The sequence below is a fragment of the Melitaea cinxia genome, chromosome 27 (assembly GCF_905220565.1).
Source record: "Melitaea cinxia chromosome 27, ilMelCinx1.1, whole genome shotgun sequence".
NCBI classification, from domain to species: Eukaryota; Metazoa; Arthropoda; class Insecta; order Lepidoptera; family Nymphalidae; genus Melitaea; species Melitaea cinxia.
The window spans coordinates 2,181,598-2,201,058 of NC_059420.1; the positions used below are offsets into that span (position 1 = coordinate 2,181,598).

Consider the following 19,461-nt stretch of genomic DNA (forward strand, 5'->3'; position numbering starts at 1 on the left):
GTGTGAGTAGATATACATATATATATCTGACAGATAAAGGGGAGTGTAATTATCAGAAAGAAAAATATGTCAAAATCTTTTATCTTTTGGACAACGTCAAAGCAACCAGTGAAACAAGACCTAAGTCGATACAAACATCTTTAATGTTTATAAATAATAGTGTCCACAATAATATATCTTCCACAGCAAACGAAATTCCTTTAATACGATTCAGCCTGTAACGTTCCACTGCTGGAAATGAATGTCTTTCTCCATATAGGAGAAGACGCTGCCCAACAGCGGGATGGCGGATATGTTACTATGAATAACGATCGCTATCTGGTATTTATAATAACAACCGGTCTCCCCACCGTGCCTCGGAGAGCACGTTAAGCCGTCAGTTCCGGTTGTAATCATGTACACCTGATAGCGATCGTTACTCATAGTAGCGAATATATCCGCCAACCCGAATTGAAGCAGCGTGGTGAATTAAGTTCTGGTTTAAATTGGTTCAAGAAAATCAGCTAATTGACAACATATTTTTGTATATACCCATTATTACCTTAAACGAAATCAAATTTAATTCATTACAATTTCATACAAACTCTATCGAAACGTCACTGACACACATACAGACGCACAAATCACTCTCACCTTTCAAGGTAACCTGTTCCGCGTACTTAGCGCGTACTATCACCGGCCCCTGGATCGGTACTGACGATGTACCAGACGGTACTGATGACGTCGAGTCGAGGAATACCTCGTCGTCGGACAGCAAGTTCGGATCCCGGTTCGAATCTTATCGACAACCAATTTTATAAGGGTATTTGGAGATACAAGTGATACCTCAGATGTTGAATTGTTGCATGAAAATATATGAGCAAATCGATCCATACTTTTGATGGTTTTAGGGTCTACGCGCACGAATTTTTTACGCATTATTTTTATGCGTTTATTGTTGAGTTGCGTTTTTCATATTATTCATAATTCTTTTAAGCTTATTAAATGTTTATAAATTAAATATACATTTAATATATTGTTATGTTTTGGGAAATAAATAAAGTAGTTCTTATAAATTCGTTACAGGGAATCTAGCGGTATGAAAATATAATATTAACTACTTTGCAAGATGCAAGGTCTTTCACTAATCTCAAATGAAACATTTCTTTATACAATATCTCATTTAAAAACATAAAAAGTGAATTGTTTTGAAGATATGGCTAAAGTCACAAGTATTCCCTTATTACACATAATTTGATACTATCTTAAAACTATAATATAAACATAAACTCCTATAATCAATAGACGACGCGTTGGCGCAGCGGTCACAACAGTGCCTGTTGCGCTAACGGATTGGATTTCCGCACATAATAAAGTAATTATTTTCACCAGATACATGGATGTTTGTTGTTGACTAGGGGTTCGTGATTGTGTATTATGTGTACTTTTGGACTCCTGACACAGGAGAAAATGCTACTGGATGAGTGCTTGAGTGAGAAGAATCCACATTATTATTTAATAAACAGATATAACAATTTTTTCTAAAGATCACTCATATTTGCGATTTAAAAACGCATCGAAAACGTTAATTTGTAAACAGTGCGTTTAATACATCGTGCGCGTAGACCCTCAATTAGTACATTTTTGTGAGTAATACCTTTAACTTTTATAAATATATGTTTAGGCAAATTAATATAAAAACAGACTCCAAATACATGCTTTCGTGCAGTTAAAATTTATATAGTAAACACTCGCTTGCAACGTCAATACACACATAATTATAACTAATTTTAGTTATTCTGTTTTCAACCGTTGAAATATAAATGTCAATCAGTGACAGCATTCTACTGGTAAAAGAATGATCAAAATAGATCTAGTAGTTTTTCTCTTTATAATTTTATAGGAATTTGCAATTAGTTGGAAACGTCTTATCCATTAAAATAACTAGTTACTGAGGAAGGAGGCTATAAAACAACTCGCTATGACTAACCTAAGCGGTACAATCGAGCAAGTTTACTACTGACAAATGTAAAGCTTATCATCCACTTCAACTAATATTATAAATGAGAAAGTTTTGATGTATGTATGTATGTATGTATTGTTTGTTTGTTATTCGGATCGGAAACTACGCAGGTGAAACCGCCTGACGCAGCTAGTTCATATATATATTGAAGTCGCAAGCGAGCATCAAAATTATATATATACAAGATGAGTGTCTGTCTATATGTTACAACAACTAACCTCTAGTCCGGTCGGCGTGCTCTCTCTCCATGTTCAAGAAATCCGTCGTGTCAACTAAGGGAGGGAAAAACATGCATGATACTAAGTTCACTACTGTAGGGCGAGGTATCTGACTCAATTTAAATAAAAAATCGAAAATAAAATAATTTTGTATATCATAATAATTAAAGCGACAACCCTAAGAGATATTGTAGGGTTGTCACTAACATTACTATCCAATAAAAAATTATTTACAAATTTTAAAACTAATTCCAATCTATTAAAATATTAATATATTTAAATATTTCAAATTTTTCATTGTTAAAATATTTTTAAAATAAAATAAAAATTATTATCAATATTATCATTAATATTTAGTCAAATATCTCCTAAAAAATCTAAAAGGGGGGTAGAAAGTCATTAAATGCAAACTATCGTTAGAAAACATAACAAACAAACGGAAAATAAAAGTAAAAATCTAACTACGGCTAATTCAATATGTAAGCTGACTCCACTAAATATATAGAACTCTTTTTATATAATAATTACATATTTCTGTAATTTTTTTTTAATATTAATTAGTTAAATAGTAATTATTTTTTCTGTGACTTCACTCACAAATATTTACGCTCAGTTTAAAAAGTTATTTTAAAAAAGACAAAATTTCCAAAACTTTAACACTCTTTTTAGGCGGGAGGTGGGTGGGGGGGAATTCATATTCATATATATTCATTTCACGGGGGGATAACCGTCTATTATTTGCCTCACTTAAAAGTAAAAAGTATTATCGTAAAAAAACGATACATGCCTAAACTTTTTAAACCCTCTTTTTTAAGAGGGAGGTTTATAGAAAATCTGGAAAACCTGACTATTTATTTTCATCAAAAGACCAAAACGTGACATTTTGTACGTCATTAAAAATTGAAAAACGGTCTCGCCTTACCTACCTAATACGTCATTTAAAATTGAAAAATACTCTCGTCTAACCCTACCTAGCTTTAAAACCCCCATTACCCCCCAGGGCACTATATTTAGTCTAGCCAACTATTGAAAACAAGCTTGGTTACTTTAGCCGTAATTATTTACATGCGGTACTAAAATGGTTCAAATGCTGTATTTTATATATGTATGTATCCATCTCAAAAAAATCATACCATCGCTGAGTACGACCTCCGGTTGGCTGCGTACCGGTACTTGCTTAGTCTCTATCCGTAGCACGCGTTGTTCTGTAAGAGTTGCATTAAAATCGACTCAGTAAAACAATTTTCTTAGGAATTTCGTCAAAATATATGATTAACGCTGTTCTTCACGGTTGTTAAATACATTATATATAAATAACATGAATCGCCGACACACGTATGTACGTCCATACGCGCACAACTTCTTAACGGCTACACCGAATTCGATAATCCTTTTTTAAGGCTAAAAGAATAATTAAATAAGGTTTCAAATTACAAATAAGGTTTTTATGAAACAAAATTTAAAAAATTGTCAGTTTCAAACAAAGAAAAACGAACTCGTCTAATCTCGTTCAAACATAAGTAGACATGACAAGCACCACCTTTTGATTAAAAAAAAGGTAGCAAAATTAATACATCCAGTAAAAAATTATGAGATTACAGATAAAAAATCGTCGATTAAAAAACCTTTTCCTATTTTGAAGTCGGTTGAAAAAAAAAATGGCGATACAAAGTTCACCAAAAGTCAAGTCCAATGGATATGTAATATATATGTCCAATGTATATATAATAAGACCATCACTCACCATCCCGCGAGTCCTCCTCGGTGTCGGAGGGCGCGGTGTTGTTGGGTGACGTCACCTGCGCCGCGCTCACAGCCTCCGACTCCGATATGTCTGTGTCATCTGGAGATCAAGTGACTACTATAAAATTTGACAATAAAAGTACTTTTTTTTTTAAGAGTGCTGCAAAGATGGTTGCAGATTCTTCTCAGCAGAATCTGCATTCCGAATCTGTGGTGTGGAGTGTTGGCTGTAGTTAATTTATTTAAAACGAATATAATATTAATTTGTAAAATGACGATTCTAAAGCACTTTCGAAAAAACCTAATTGAGTGATGTATTTTTTAATTTTGATATTCTTGTAATATAATATATACTCTAAAAAAAAACATACCAAATATTTTTTCGAAACATTATATTCAAGCCGGATAAAATCGGCTCAAGCTTGAAGAAAGTGTAAATCACTCGTACTTCTTCTTCTGCACGTTAGACCGTTAACATATCAAACCAAAACTTTGTAATATTGAGTACATTAGCAAAGACTAAAGTTTGAAAATTTTGTTCTAGGAGCTGGATATCCTAAAAACGAGTGTGCTTTTTAGACGACACGACTGAAGTAAAACTACTTCGGCTCCATCTATACGTATATATCTTCCGTTCGCCTCGTTCGATCACACTTTTCGGAATGCTCACGTCATGCTTTTACCAGCTAACTCCTATAGTTATAAAGAAGTTTCACTTTAAAAACATCTAAAACGGTCCTTTGAGCCGGATAATGCCGGTCAACATTAACAATTTTCCAAAAAAAAAAGAGAAAAGTTAAAAGTTCAACCCCCCCCCCCACTCACAGTCGTGCCTCTGCTTCCTCTCGACAGTGCGGCGGTACTCGTCGATCTCGTTGTCGGTGACGTGGTCGAACGGGTTCCTGGCGTAGGGCGCGCTGTACATCGTCGCGTTGTGCTGGTAGCCGCGCTGGATGATGCCCTTGGACGCGGCGCCCATCAGCACCTGTTCCACCGTTGTTCGTATACGTGTTTAGGGCGGCTGACTCAGGTGAGTTGGGTAAGCGCCGCAGGTGAGTTGGGTAAACGACTTAGGTGAATTGGGTAAATGACACAGGTGAGTCGGGTAAATGACACAGGTGAGTCGGGTAAATGACACAGGTCAGTCGGGTAAATGACACAGGTCAGTCGGGTAAATGACACAGGTGAGTCGGGTAAATGACTCGGCCTATTTTTCTAATGTCTGTGAGAAAATATTTCAATATACAATCAATACAAAACATATTGAATGAACTAAAAAACAAGATTAAGACAACAATCGCAAAATAATAAAATTCTTTTACTTTGTTTTACATTTAAGAATATTTTTATGACACATCTTTTAACAAAAACTTAATCATCCACCCAAACATAACCATGAACCCGGACATTCCCAAAAACAAAAAAACAAAAACAAGTTAAATAAAATCTCACTCACCACATGATCACCAGTGTGAGTGTTGACCGCGTCCTCACCCACCATCTTGGACGCCTCGTCCCACGTAACCCCCTCGAGGATGTGGGATTGCGGGCCGGCGCTAATTTTGTCCGCACGGCGGTTCTCTTTAATCTATCATTATAATATTATTGATAACAACATATAGTAACATACGTGTGTATAGCCTAAAATAATAGTATTTAATTGATTTGATATTATGAGGGTAGTTCGTTTATCAAATTTATAATTAATTAGGCCAAATATGTGATAGCCGATTTTGATAAATCATTTCTTTTGAATATTATTTTAATAATAAAAAATAACCATATTTATATACTGATATTTTTATGTTGATTTATAAAACAAGCGCGTAGAAAGAAGGAATAGAAGAATCTAGTAGTGTTTGCGATTAATAAAATTAGCGTATCTCAAGAAAAAATGTTATAATAAATTGTAATCGCTTTTTATTTTATAATAGAGAAAACTATGCCATTAATACATTCCCTAAACTGTTTCTCAAAACTTTGTTTTTAATGCACTTACCAAAGGGATACTAAAGGATAGCCCAACTCTCTTATTTTACTTAGAGCCTGTTTCACCGGTTCTGCATAATGTTATTTGACAGATGATAGTATCCAATAGATAAAAGTTTATAATATATTATTCTTTTTTATGATCGAATTCCACTATATTTATGACATTATATTATTCGCAAATGTGAAACGAATAGTTTTAGTTTTTTAGTTGATGCAAAACAGATCCTAATGGTCGATTCTACCTCGTACTGTTGTAGTCTATTCGTAACTTATCTGCAGGACAACATTATCCACAAACGGTGAAACAGGCCCTTATACAGATAAATACTACAAAACTATTATAAAAATTTTAAAAAGCAACACTTTGGCTCTCATCAATTATCATAAAACACTAAACCTTCCTTTCGCGCGCTGTTTACAAATACAGATTAAATATAACATTTTAATACAGATTTAAAAAAACATACCTGTTGCTGCAACTGTTTGAACTCCTTAGGATTCGTATTTTTGGGCACGAACTGAAGTGTATCTATTTTGACCGGTGTACTCGAGTGCGCTGGCGATCCATCTTGTACCCACTGGGTAGTACCGGTAGTACGTGTAGTACGGATAGTAGAGGTAGTACCCAAGTGTAGGGAGAGAGAAGAAAAAAAATTAGTAAAACGTTGCCAGTTTAAAAAAAGCTGAGGTTTTAGGTTAGGTTAGCTTGCGATGAGGATGATATGGGGTGCAAAGATATCCTGGTCGAATCGAGAATGTACAGTATAGCATTTTTTTTTCTTCAAATTTTTTTTTTATCATGCAAAGCGTTAGGCATAAAACAATCGGAGCTAAGCCATGACATTCACAACGAAAAACAAAAATGTTGCTAGGAGAAATAAAAACAAAATGTGCACGGAAGGGATTTGTAATGGCAACCTTTACTAATTTTCTTTTTTATCTCAACCCTACACTGTACAGACTCGATTACGTAAATACGGATAAAATCAACAATTTTATCCTTAAACCAGGGTAATTGTGAAATGCTCTTGAATTAGAAGCGGTATTAATTGCTGTGTTTTTAATGTTAATGTTAATAAAATTAATAGATTACAAAAATAAACATCCTGTAAAAATAAAAAAATAAAAGTTAAACCGACGGATGTATATGATATGGGTAGTTGATTTTTTTACATATTTTTTTTACATCTATATTAATATAAAAATTTGTTTATTTGTTAAAATTAGCTAATCTATAAATATACTAAATAAATCAAGTCGTTTTTTGTTAAGAATATTTCTATAGGCTGTATTACATGACGCTGTAAACTCGTAATGAGTAAGAAACTAATAATTTTAACTAATCTCTCAATTATTAAGACTAAATAGATTGAAATATTTATACAGACTAAGGAAGAAAATATTGTGTTTTCGCGCAACGGTCACAGCACTGGTTTGTGACTGTTGCGCTGGCGGTTGCGGGTTCGATCACCGTACATGACAAACATTTGTATTGACCAAACAGATGTTTACCTTGGTCTGGGTGTTTATGCAATCCTTGTGGGTCTCCCCACCGTGCCTCGGAGAGCACGTTAGGCCGTCAGTCCCAGTTGTTATCATGTACACCTGATAGCAATCATTACTCATAGTAAATAATATATATAGGTAGCCTATGCCCAGCAGTGGGATATTACAGGCTGAAGCATATTTTTACCGCTATCATGTAATGAACAATACATACACATACCGGGAGTTAATTTTCTAAACTCATCAGTTCCAGTTTAATAAAACACGCTACTTTTAAAGCAGACGAACTTAAAATTGTTTTCAGTAATATACATAATACAAGCTATGCTCCGTTAATTTGAGAAAAAAGCCCATTTACCGAGGAAGGCTTGCTAGTTTATTTGACTATAGCCCTTCTCGGTTAATGGGTTGCCCACTACAAAATGAATTCTTCAATTCGAAACAGTAGTTCCTGATATTAGCGCGTTTAAACAAACTTTTCAGCTTTATAATATTAGTATAGATTAGACTTTGAAATTCAATTTACCAGAAGCTAAAAAAATTCCTGGAAACCCTATTTTGTATACTTCTTGATTTTTTTAAATTTCATTTTTGACATTTTATTTTATAAAAAAAAATCAATTACCCATAAAAGCAACAGAGACCCATTAACCGACCGATAGAAAAGAAGGAGAGAAAAATAAATATCTTTGCAATTACCTCTTCGGTGTTAGCGTCGACCCACTGCAAAACATTATTATATTAGTCACAAGAAATCAACACACAAACACACACAGCCTAGTTAGAAACCTAATCAAAAGCATTTCACTTGTGTGTAGAACAAAATAAAGAAGTTCGTTTTATATTTAATAAAATCTTTAATATGATTTCTAAATGTATAATATTCATAAGCGCTAAAATATTATGAAAGCGATTATTTAATTAATGATTTTTGGCAAAAACTTTTTTAATTTTTAAATTTAAATTTTTTTTTTTAATTTAGAAAATTAATGTAAATAAAATAAATTGATTAATAAACTATGATAATTAAAAAGTTTAACAAAAATATTTTTTTATTATTATATAACAATTTTAACAGTAGACAAAAATATAATCAAGTATATTATAAATTAGCCGACGATTGAAACTTTTTTTTCTTTCAATAAATATGTAAAAATAAATTCGAAAAAAGTTTTTGCCAAAAAAACTATTTTAAACTTTAAATACACACAATAATATATTCAAAAAAAAAAAAAAAAATTGTGATGTTTACTTAACTTACAGCTAACATTTTTTTAATAATAAAAAAAAAATTAAACGTAAAAAATCTAATAATTTGCGCGTTTACGAAAAATTACTCTTTATTAAATATTAAAAGGAATGTTTTCAATGAGTATATTAAATATGGCCTATTACTTTAACAATTATAATATATGAAGAATTCTATAACACTTTTTTTTTTTACTTTTCTTTTTTTTCTTGACATAAACGCCGCTCATTACTTATAGAATGCTCTTATTATACTAAAAAAATAAAATAATATATGGAATATTTAATCGATTTTTTTTTATAATTTGTAAACGAATAACAATAATTTAAATACCAAAAAAAAAAAAAAACAACAAAACAAAAAAAAATTGGATTAGATTTTTTTTAAATTAAGAAATAAAAAGTGTATGACAAAAAAATACGATTATAAATTTTATTCAATTAACATTTAAATCTCATTGGCTTCGATGTTGAAGAATCAAGTGTTGACACTTCAAAAATGGCAAAACTTTTACCATGGTATTTTTGAACAAATCGTTTTTATTTTATTTTTATACATATTATATAATCACTAACACATATTTAGAATATAATTTCTCAAGCATTAAATAGTTATTTTCGATTTAGTAAAACTTATGGAACAATGATGTTACTACTATAGATTTCTTGAATGTACGTGAATTTTGAGTGTTAGGAATTTATAGATTTCTGGTAATGCCCTAGTCCTACTTTAAAAGCCTAAAAGCCTAGATTCAGTATAGCCTAAACAGTGTCTGTCTCATTTATTAATGTAATTTAATATTTGGTATTACAAAAACAGGCAACCAAACAAAATCAACACACGTGTTAGTCCAGTTAATAAACAAAAAAAAAATTACATCTTTGGACTATGTCTAAATTACCGTTACATAAAATAAATTTATAACCCCACATACAGATAGTCAGTTACACACCAATTTTTTTAACGCTACACAATTATTTATGAAAAGAAATATACATCAATTTTACGGAATTTCAACAAAAATTCTTCAAAATAGGACATATCGAAGAATAACTCTTAAAATCGACATATATATCCGAAAAAAAATTACGTAAATCTATTCTTTATTCTGTCCTAATAAAAATCCAAGGATCTTTTAAAATATTGCCCTGCCCCCCTCGACCCCCCAGAACTTTAGTTTACTCCGCCTCAACTCTAAGATATTCTACCTTAGTAATCTTCTTGGGATCATTGGTGCCCGTCTCCAGGACTTCCACTTTCTGGTACACGTTTGGAGAATTCAGCCAACGGGTACGCTCGCCGGCTTTGCCTGTTCCCTTTTTCCAGAATCTGTGAACAAATTTATGTAACTTTGTCTCAGACAACTTAGACAACCGTAAATTAGAGGTTGCAACATAGGAAGAATTTTTAATGCTGTTTCAAAGTTTAGGGTTTTTCTATTTTATTTGACTGATATTTTGTACATAAGTTAGAAACCTACCTGTTCATAGATTATAAATGCAAAACAACATATAAAGGAGAATATAAAGATGGATAGATTATAAAAGAGTCCACCCTATTCTGTTCTGTATTGGCTCAAACACATTAAAATCAAGAAAAAAGATTTACGCGAATCATGAAAAATTTAAATAAAATATAATTCAGTTCCAATACCCTTGTTTGTAAAGCTCCTCTTCTTCCAGAAGATAACCGAGAGAAGAAACAGCTGGCGGTACTTCTACGTCGTTCTTAGGTCTCGGCACATCGTTCTGTTGACAAAGAATACAATCAATACACCTTTGCTTTGTCCAAATTATCTACAAGATAGATAATTAATATAACTTTAGGATTTATACTTCAAAGATGACAAATAAGCTAAAGTCTGTTCAACGAGAAGAGATAACAAATGTAAACAAAGCCCATCATTTTTTCGTAGCGACGACGGAACAAACAAAATGTAGTCTATCTCTTTCTATCTTGTTTGTTTGCTATCTGCTGCACGTCTCTCTGCAAGGTCAAACGATATTTTAACTGGCCTTGAAAACAAACGGACCGCAGACGGCCCTTTGATTTTGTATTATTTATTTTTAATTCATTCCGTGTCCTGAAACGCTCGGGTGATTTCGATAATTATTATTTAAGAAGTATCAAATCTTATATACATAATTATATTTAATTAATTATATTTAATTCAGTAATTATCAAAATATAAATATATTTTACGTTTTAAAAGTTTTGTAAGTGAAAAAAAAAAGGTTACAAAACCCTGCATAGTTGAATGACCTCTCATTTGGTTTGTTTACATTTGGTATCTCGGCTCGATGAACGCACTATAGCAACAATGACAAATAAGGGAGCTTACCTGTGACCCTCCACATGAGCTCTGGCGAGTTGGTAACCTAACTCACCAACAGGAACACAACACTGCTTGAAAGCAGTATTATTTAGCTGTGATCTTCTGTAAGGTCGGGTACTTCCCCAGTCCTGCTACTTTGGATTTTGATACCCTCAATAGACAGCAATTATCCACGCACCTTGACAAGTGGATGACGGTAAATATACCCGGTGCGGAAGCCGGCGTTGTCCAGCATTCGCATCAGAGCTTCAAATTCCTCGCCACCAACTCGCCACTTGGCGGAGTCCGATGGAGGCTTGCGAGATGCCTCGTACATCTGGAAAGTTGAACATCCCATATAAATAAAAATGAAACGCGGGAATGTAGGCTGCACTGAATTGGATAATGTTTTTAGTAAAGTTTGTGTAAAAAAAATTAAATAAAAAAATCGATGTATACACGGAAATAACAAAAATGTCACAAAGTTTGCCGGATCAGATAGTTAATAATGCATATGCTAGTAGAGAATGCTAGGAGAGCAATTTAAAATTTCAATAATTTGTCATCTTTATAGAAGATTAGCCGACCCGTGCCCACTTCGTTGGGCGTTAATTATTTTTGTGATGTAAATATATAGTAAAGATTTCATCTCGCTCGCACATCTCCGACTTGATTTACATATACTATTATTTTTCACTGAATTTTTTGTTCAATAACAATAAAATATAGCCTATATTACTACTGAATAGTGTAGCTTTTTGTTCTTGAAGGAATTTTCATGATCAGATATATTATAAGTATAGATATTTCAAACGCTTGGGATAAAAAACTTAATTTTCTAAATAAAAAAAAAATAAACATACATTCGATTCTTATTACTCTTCATAATCTACAAACACATATACGGTTTTTTCTTGTTTTCATTTCTACAGTTGGAACAGCAATATCATCATACCAAGCAAAACTTACTTGGTGAACTTTCCTTTAACCTCAAAGCCCTGACCCTCGCATAACCTCACCTGTCTCCTGGTCTCGTCATCCAGCAGGGTAAGCTCATCTAGAGGCATCGCAGCTAGACGTAGCTGAACCTCGCAGGCCGCGTTCAGGTTCTTCGCCTGGAAGAAGGCCTCTTCCAGGGTAGCTCCACAGCACAGGGCTCCGCTGCCGCTCAGCATCAGCACCTTGGCGTGTGGGCCCAGCGCCCGGACCAGCTTGTCGCGCTCCTCGTTATCCAGGACGCCTGGAATTGTTCGTTTAGTTAGCTAGTCCGACTATGGTGTTAAATGTCCAAAAAGCAGAATATACACATCGAAATGGAAGTTCCATTCCATTGTGGATCTTCATTAACTCTTCAAAATTGTTTACTTACCTCCCGCCGGTATACCAACGTACATATCGCTACTGGCGCTCACACTCATTTGTACTGGTACTCAGTCTCGCTCGTACTAGTGCCAACGTTCACGTTCGCTGACAGAGGCATTCAATCTCGACGGTGTTGGTATGAACTCGTCGGTGCCGGTGTTCGCACAAACTGGCACTGGTGCTCACACTCACCGATATTTGTAATCAAGCTCGCTGGGAGCAGACCTTACCATCGCCGGTGACAGTACTCCCACTCACCATCGCCGCTGCTCTCACTAACTGGTACTGGTATTCACCCTCGCCGGTGTCGGTCAGCACTCACCGGTGGGCGCGCGGTGGTAGGCCACGTCGCCCAGCAGCGCCGCCTCCAGTGGAGCGCACGTGCCGGACACTCACCGGTGGGCGCGCGGTGGTAGGCCACGTCGCCCAGCAGCGCCGCCTCCAGTGGAGCGCACGTGCCGGACACTCACCGGTGGGCGCGCGGTGGTAGGCCACGTCGCCCAGCAGCGCCGCCTCCAGTGGAGCGCACGTGCCGGACACTCACCGGTGGGCGCGCGGTGGTAGGCCACGTCGCCCAGCAGCGCCGCCTGCAGTGGAACGCACGTGCCGGACACTCACCGGTGGGCGCGCGGTGGTAGGCCACGTCGCCCAGCAGCGCCGCCTGCAGTGGAACGCACGTGCCGGACACTCACCGGTGGGCGCGCGGTGGTAGGCCACGTCGCCCAGCAGCGCCGCCTCCAGTGGAACGCACGTGCCGGACACTCACCGGTGGGCGCGCGGTGGTAGGCCACGTCGCCCAGCAGCGCCGCCTCCAGTGGAGCGCACGTGCCGGACACTCACCGGTGGGCGCGCGGTGGTAGGCCACGTCGCCCAGCAGCGCCGCCTGCAGTGGAACGCACGTGCCAGACACTCACCGGTGGGCGCGCGGTGGTAGGCCACGTCGCCCAGCAGCGCCGCCTCCAGTGGAGCGCACGTGGCGGACACTCACCGGTGGGCGCGCGGTGGTAGGCCACGTCGCCCAGCAGCGCCGCCTGCAGTGGAACGCACGTGCCGGACACTCACCGGTGGGCGCGCGGTGGTAGGCCACGTCGCCCAGCAGCGCCGCCTGCAGTGGAGCGCACGTGTCGCACACTCACCGGTGGGCGCGCGGTGGTAGGCCACGTCGCCCAGCAGCGCCGCCTGCAGTGGAGCGCACGTGTCGCACACTCACCGGTGGGCGCGCGGTGGTAGGCCACGTCGCCCAGCAGCGCCGCCTGCAGTGGAGCGCACGTGTCGCACACTCACCGGTGGGCGCGCGGTGGTAGGCCACGTCGCCCAGCAGCGCCGCCTGCAGTGGAGCGCACGTGTCGCACACTCACCGGTGGGCGCGCGGTGGTAGGCCACGTCGCCCAGCAGCGCCGCCTGCAGTGGAGCGCACGTGTCGCACACTCACCGGTGGGCGCGCGGTGGTAGGCCACGTCGCCCAGCAGCGCCGCCTCCCCGCACAGCGGCAGCAGCCCGCGGCGCGCGCACGACACGGCCAGCGCGCCCGCCGAGCGCACGTGCAGCACGCAGCGCACGTCCGGCCGCGCCGCGTGCACCGACGCGTGCAGCGAGAAACCTGCCCAACAACAACCACAACGCACGGTGAGTCGACGTCACTACTGTTCGTATCTCCGAGGTCATTGAACCACGAAACCTTACACAACAAGCTAATGTCATTGAACCACAAATTTGTACTTAAAAGAAACAATTGGCTTTAGTATAGTAAAAAAGTAATTATGTACAATAAATTTTTAAAATCATTAAACATTACGTTAGATACATGATGATTGCATCACATTTACGAATCAAGCGATTCAGCAATCATTGAACATGAAACTAAAAAATCAAAATAAATACCAAAAACCTTTAGAACCTTTTCCAGTTAGTAATAAAAAAAAATGATCTGACATACAGCAATGACGTTTGTCAATCTTACGACTCCCAAACTCTTAAAACACAACAGTAACCCAAACTCACCCTCGACGTTGACAGGGAAGTTGGTCGTGCCCTGATCTTGGACCACGCCCTGCATGTCCACCTTGACCAGCGACGAGGCGGTCACCTCGTGCGGCAGGAGGCCGCGAGGCGTGGTCAACACCTGTTCCACGGCGGTGTTCAGGCGAGCGGTTATCTGGCCCGCTATACCTGCTGTGGGATACGTCACTATAAGACAGAGGTTCTCAACCTTTTTAAAATATCACAATTTTTATAAAATACTCATTATTTCCGAGTATGGAATTATGAACTTAAGTAAATGTTATAGTATTATTATTAAGTTTATATTTGGTTATGGCAATGTACAGCTCAGCGCTTTGATAACCATCAGGCAAAACCTGTCGAACAACAGACTACGAGTTTGATCGTAGACGTAGCTTGATCTTGATACTTGGTTAGCACTAAACAAATACTCTCTCTCTCTCTCTCTTTTCCAATTTACTCGAAATCTAACCCGACATGTCAGCTAAAATGCGAAGATAAACTGTACAGGACAACTTACAAGAAAACAAAGGAAAAAAAAACTTAGGACAAAGGGTCCAACTCACTTTGGGTCCAACCAAACAGATCGACCAGCCGATACACGGCTGCGAGCTTGCAACGAAGGATCTTCTCGCCCTTCTCATAGCCGACACCCTCGATACCGCGGATGTCGTTGATGGGAAGCACGCAGCTTGGACCCTGGAGTGAGAAAAAGACAAACATTTGGGACAGGTTTCATCGGTTACGAATAAGGTTTATCCTGCAAATAAGTTATGAATATACTTTGACAGCCAGAGTTGCAAGAGGTTGAATATAGCCTTAAGGCCTGTTTCTCCTCAATCAACAATCTACAACTTTTAGATTCATATTTGCGAATAGAAATATCTCAAACAATTTAGATTTTATATTTTAACTGCGGACCTAGCAAATGTTGTCCTGCCCGGAATACAGCTACCAAATTTGATTGCTGACATAACGATAGCAGCGCCAACTACCGGGCCAAATGTATTTTCAAACCATACAAATATACATATAAAATTTTAATCAAATCGGTCCTGCCATTTAGAAGTTCAATGATAAACACACGTACAGAAGATATATAAATATTAAAATAAATAATAAAAAGAAACTCTTCTTTAACACTTCTCGTTCTAACTCTATCTCTACTTGCTGTTTCTTTAGTTTGTCCAGCTCGGACAACTTTCCCTTAAAACATGAACTGAATTACATGAGTCAGGAAAGTTCGACTTTTAGGCATTTTCTATTTCTACATGTCGTTTGAAAATCTATCTCCACTTACTTTTGCCACGATTAGTATGATAGAAACAGCAAATTTTCCCACATTAGCATCCAACCGTCCCACTTTTAGGTATTTAGAAGAAGGATTGGCACTTAATCCTCCGAACTGCTTTACTTCGGATAGACGGATAATTTATCTACCTAGACTAACGAACGCTTTCTGAGACCCGGTAATAGAACCTAAAATAATCGCTTCAGCCTGTAATATCCCACTACTGGGCATAGGCCTCTTTCCCCATAGGAGAAGGATCAGAGCTTAATCCACCACGCTGCTCCAATGCGGGTTGGCGGATATATTCCCTACTATGAGTAACGATCGGCTTAACGTGCTCTCCGAGGCACGGCGGGGAGACCCACAAGGACTGCACAAACACCCAGACCACGGCAAACACCTGCCGTATGGCCAATACAAATGTTTGTCATGTGCGGGGATCGAACCCGCAACCGCCAGCGCAACAGGTACAATCCATGGCTGTAACCGTTGCGCCAACGCGGCGTCAATATAAAATAATATGTCCCTTTAATTAAATTTACTGAATCGATAAATTACGACGATTCAGGTAAAAATATATTTTTTAGGAACCAATATAATCTACTAAATAAACACAGATGTAGGTCGAGTAGTACTTAGATATCCAAACGCTGAAATTCGTAAAAGATCACGTACACAAAGGAAAGAAAAGTAATTAATTTTCCTCTTACGGTTTCACGTATCCTAAATAATTTTATTTTTCCTACCACAACCCCTTCAAAATTACCACATTTTTTTAGGTAGAGATCGTACTCAGCCATAAAATATACAACATCCTTTTTTACACTGTAAAAAGATTCTCAAGCAATTCCATTGCGTTATATAATTTCGGACTCCTAGTATAATTCTCGCTCTAAATATTTGATAACTAAAGAAGGAATAATTGGAGCAAAGATTAAGCAAAATGTGGCATACATTAGTGAATATTTATATAATAAAAACGGGTCCAGTAAAGCTGGCTTTACTTTGGGATATGTTACTAAATTTATAGTCATTAAATATGTATTTACAATTTCTTTAAAGAGTAACTGTTCGATTTTCTTGTCTATTCTACTCGGCATTCCGAATCCGGTCGTACCTTTACAAAAAATACACGAGGTGAATATTCGAGGGTCGTTAAATTAAATCACGTATACCTTATACCATTTTTGAGCAAAAAAAGTAAGTGCCATAGTTTAAATTCAGTTGTAAACCTATCTTGTGTCCAGAGTATTGCTTCTATTTGTCTGATATTTGGGTGAAATTAAGATTAAAAAGTTCCAAAAGTCGATTTTGATTTGCAGATACTATCTTAGGCTGACGCGATGGTAACGGTTAAGGCTACATCTGATCAAAACAACAGTTCTGAATTATCTCTTTACCTATCTAGTCTTAAATCCTCTCTATCTAGCATTCTCTCTCTATCTACCTAATAATCTCAGTTACCGACGCCTCATCGACCTGGTGTTTTGCCAAACAGACATGATTGGTGACATACCCTCAAACTGCCAGTATGCAGCCGCCCTCCCACCATCTCCCTGATGCGCTGCAATAGCGGAGCATCACTCCCGTCGTGTATCTGCTGGTCCAGCACACGCTCCAACTCCTCGCGGAACAACTTCGAAGACATCAGGGCCTCGACTCGTTTCCGGCGCTCCATTTCGCGGACATCCTGCAAATAAGACAAGCATCCTTAAGTTTGAGATAAGTTATTGTTTAATCTATTTTAATATATCTATTTTATCAGTCGTTGGAAATTGGAAATTTTGGTAAAACTTTACGATTACTTTAATTTCGAATTAAGAACAACCTTTTGTATGATAAAATACATACAATCTCAAAATTAAAATAATGAAGAAGCTTTAAGAGATTACGATTACAAAAAAAAACGTACAATTTAATAAACAAAAGATAAGTGTGTGGAAAAATATTATAAAAAACAAAACAATTGTGTTTTTGCACAATGGCAGTCCTACTACTACATGACTGATTATATAACTCTAAAAACTTTTACAGTTGTAGCTGTTGAAGTTAGCTGAGATATAATAATATCTAACAGATAAAAGTTTTTCTTTTTCACCACTTTATCTATCACACAGTTGCAACCTGTGTTTTTATTAGTTAAGCTTATTCTTACTTTTGTTGGTTTAGGAGCTTAGAGCCTGTCATACTATTATATAACATTTACTAGCTGACCCCGCAAACGTTGTTTTGCCATATATGTTATTAACCCTTCCTATAACTTAGGGGGATGAAAAATAGATGTTGTTCGATTCTCAGACCTACCCAATTTGCACACAGTTTCATGAGAATCGGTCAAGCCGTTTCGGAGGAGTTTAAATACAAACACCGCGACACGAGAATTTTATATATTAGATTACATTCTGCTGATCAATCGTTTCAGTAAAAGATCATAGTTAAATAAGACTGCTTTCAAGCAGCAGGTGACAAGAGTTCCTGGATAGGATCGATGGCAGGGCCTACAACGCGCTTGCGATTGCTCTGGAGGTGCAGGAGTCTATAGGCTACGGTAATCGCTTACCATCGGGTGACCTATACGCTTGATCGCCGACAATCATGTTGTCAATTTTGACCCTAGTAGACGAATCTCGTCTCCGATTCCGGGAGAGCAGTATTATTTGGCTGTGATCTTCTCTAAAGGTAAGGTACAACCGCCTGGCGGATTGCTTTAGATTTTGAGCAAAATATTTCTTACCAAAAACATACCTAAATTCGCCAGTTAAATAGCAATACCACTTGGAGATGTTTGGATCAAAGAAAGAAGCTTGGTTCCTTGCGGTTAAGGTACTTCCCCAGTCAGTCAGCTCAAGATTTTTAGCAAATTTTTTTTTTTCATGTCACTAGGTCGGCAAACAAGCGTACGGCTCACCTGGTGGTAAGCGATTACCGTAGCATATAGACACCTGCAACACCAGAAGCATCGAAGCGCGTTACCGACCCAATCCCCCAGGAGCTCTGGTCACCTTACTCACCAACAGGAACACAATACTGCTTGAAAACAGGATTATTTTGCTGTGATCTTCTGTAATGTCGAGGTACTACCCCAGTCGGGCTGCTCCATAATTTGAGCAGGAAATTCCTGCTGTGCCCTACCTCAGTTCTATTCCTAAAATACTTCTACTTCTATTTCTAAAATATTTCTTGCCGAGCCCTACCTCAATGAAACACGCTACTTAAATACTACTACTGCTAATTTGAGCATGTGCTATCAGAGAGATTGTTCTAAGATTTACTCACAGCATCAATATCCGCTGGACGCTGCTTCAGTCTCTCCTCCTCTTCAGCGGAGAGTGTTCCGGTGCCGTTCGGCAAAGTCTCCGTGTCAGTGTCGGCCATTTTGTTAACTCTTGCTGTGGACAATAAGAAATAACATTATAACTACGTATATACGTTAACAGACTAGATTTACCAATTTTTTTTTAAATATATATAACTAGGTCGGCAAACAAGCGTAAGGCTCACGTGATGGTAAGCGATTACCGTAGCTTATAGACGTCTGCAACACCAGAAGCGTTGCAAGTGCATGGCCGACCCTATCCCCAATTCCCCCCAAGACAATCACAGTCGAAAATGTCGAAATATCGAGCTCCCAGAAAATGTCCCATTTATAAATAAGTTTAGTAATAAAAATAACCATGTTATTTCTAAATCTTATTACAGACAGATAATGTTTGACAAAATCTCTTCAGAACCTTCATTCCGAATCGGCGGTAGCTTCACTTAATCTACAATTAATTTATTACA

The 19,461-nt window shown here is 37.9% G+C and overlaps 1 protein-coding gene across 1 annotated transcript in view; it reads right to left on the reverse strand.

Moving 5' to 3' along the window:
- The window catches only part of LOC123666702 (protein hu-li tai shao), a 31,609-nt gene extending 12,556 nt beyond the window's left edge, over positions 1-19,053 (reverse strand). Inside the window, exons 1-15 of the mRNA XM_045600765.1 lie at positions 18,955-19,053; positions 17,195-17,368; positions 14,954-15,086; positions 14,388-14,558; positions 13,819-13,986; positions 12,044-12,264; positions 11,224-11,361; positions 10,364-10,458; positions 9,919-10,039; positions 6,423-6,533; positions 5,420-5,551; positions 4,789-4,948; positions 3,965-4,063; positions 3,354-3,425; positions 2,221-2,274 (exon numbers count right to left, since the gene is read on the reverse strand). Coding sequence (XP_045456721.1) covers positions 2,221-2,274; positions 3,354-3,425; positions 3,965-4,063; positions 4,789-4,948; positions 5,420-5,551; positions 6,423-6,533; positions 9,919-10,039; positions 10,364-10,458; positions 11,224-11,361; positions 12,044-12,264; positions 13,819-13,986; positions 14,388-14,558; positions 14,954-15,086; positions 17,195-17,368; positions 18,955-19,053 — 1,948 coding nt within the window. The remainder of the gene's footprint in view (positions 1-2,220; positions 2,275-3,353; positions 3,426-3,964; positions 4,064-4,788; positions 4,949-5,419; positions 5,552-6,422; positions 6,534-9,918; positions 10,040-10,363; positions 10,459-11,223; positions 11,362-12,043; positions 12,265-13,818; positions 13,987-14,387; positions 14,559-14,953; positions 15,087-17,194; positions 17,369-18,954) is intronic.
- Between the last annotated feature and the right edge of the window lie 408 nt (positions 19,054-19,461).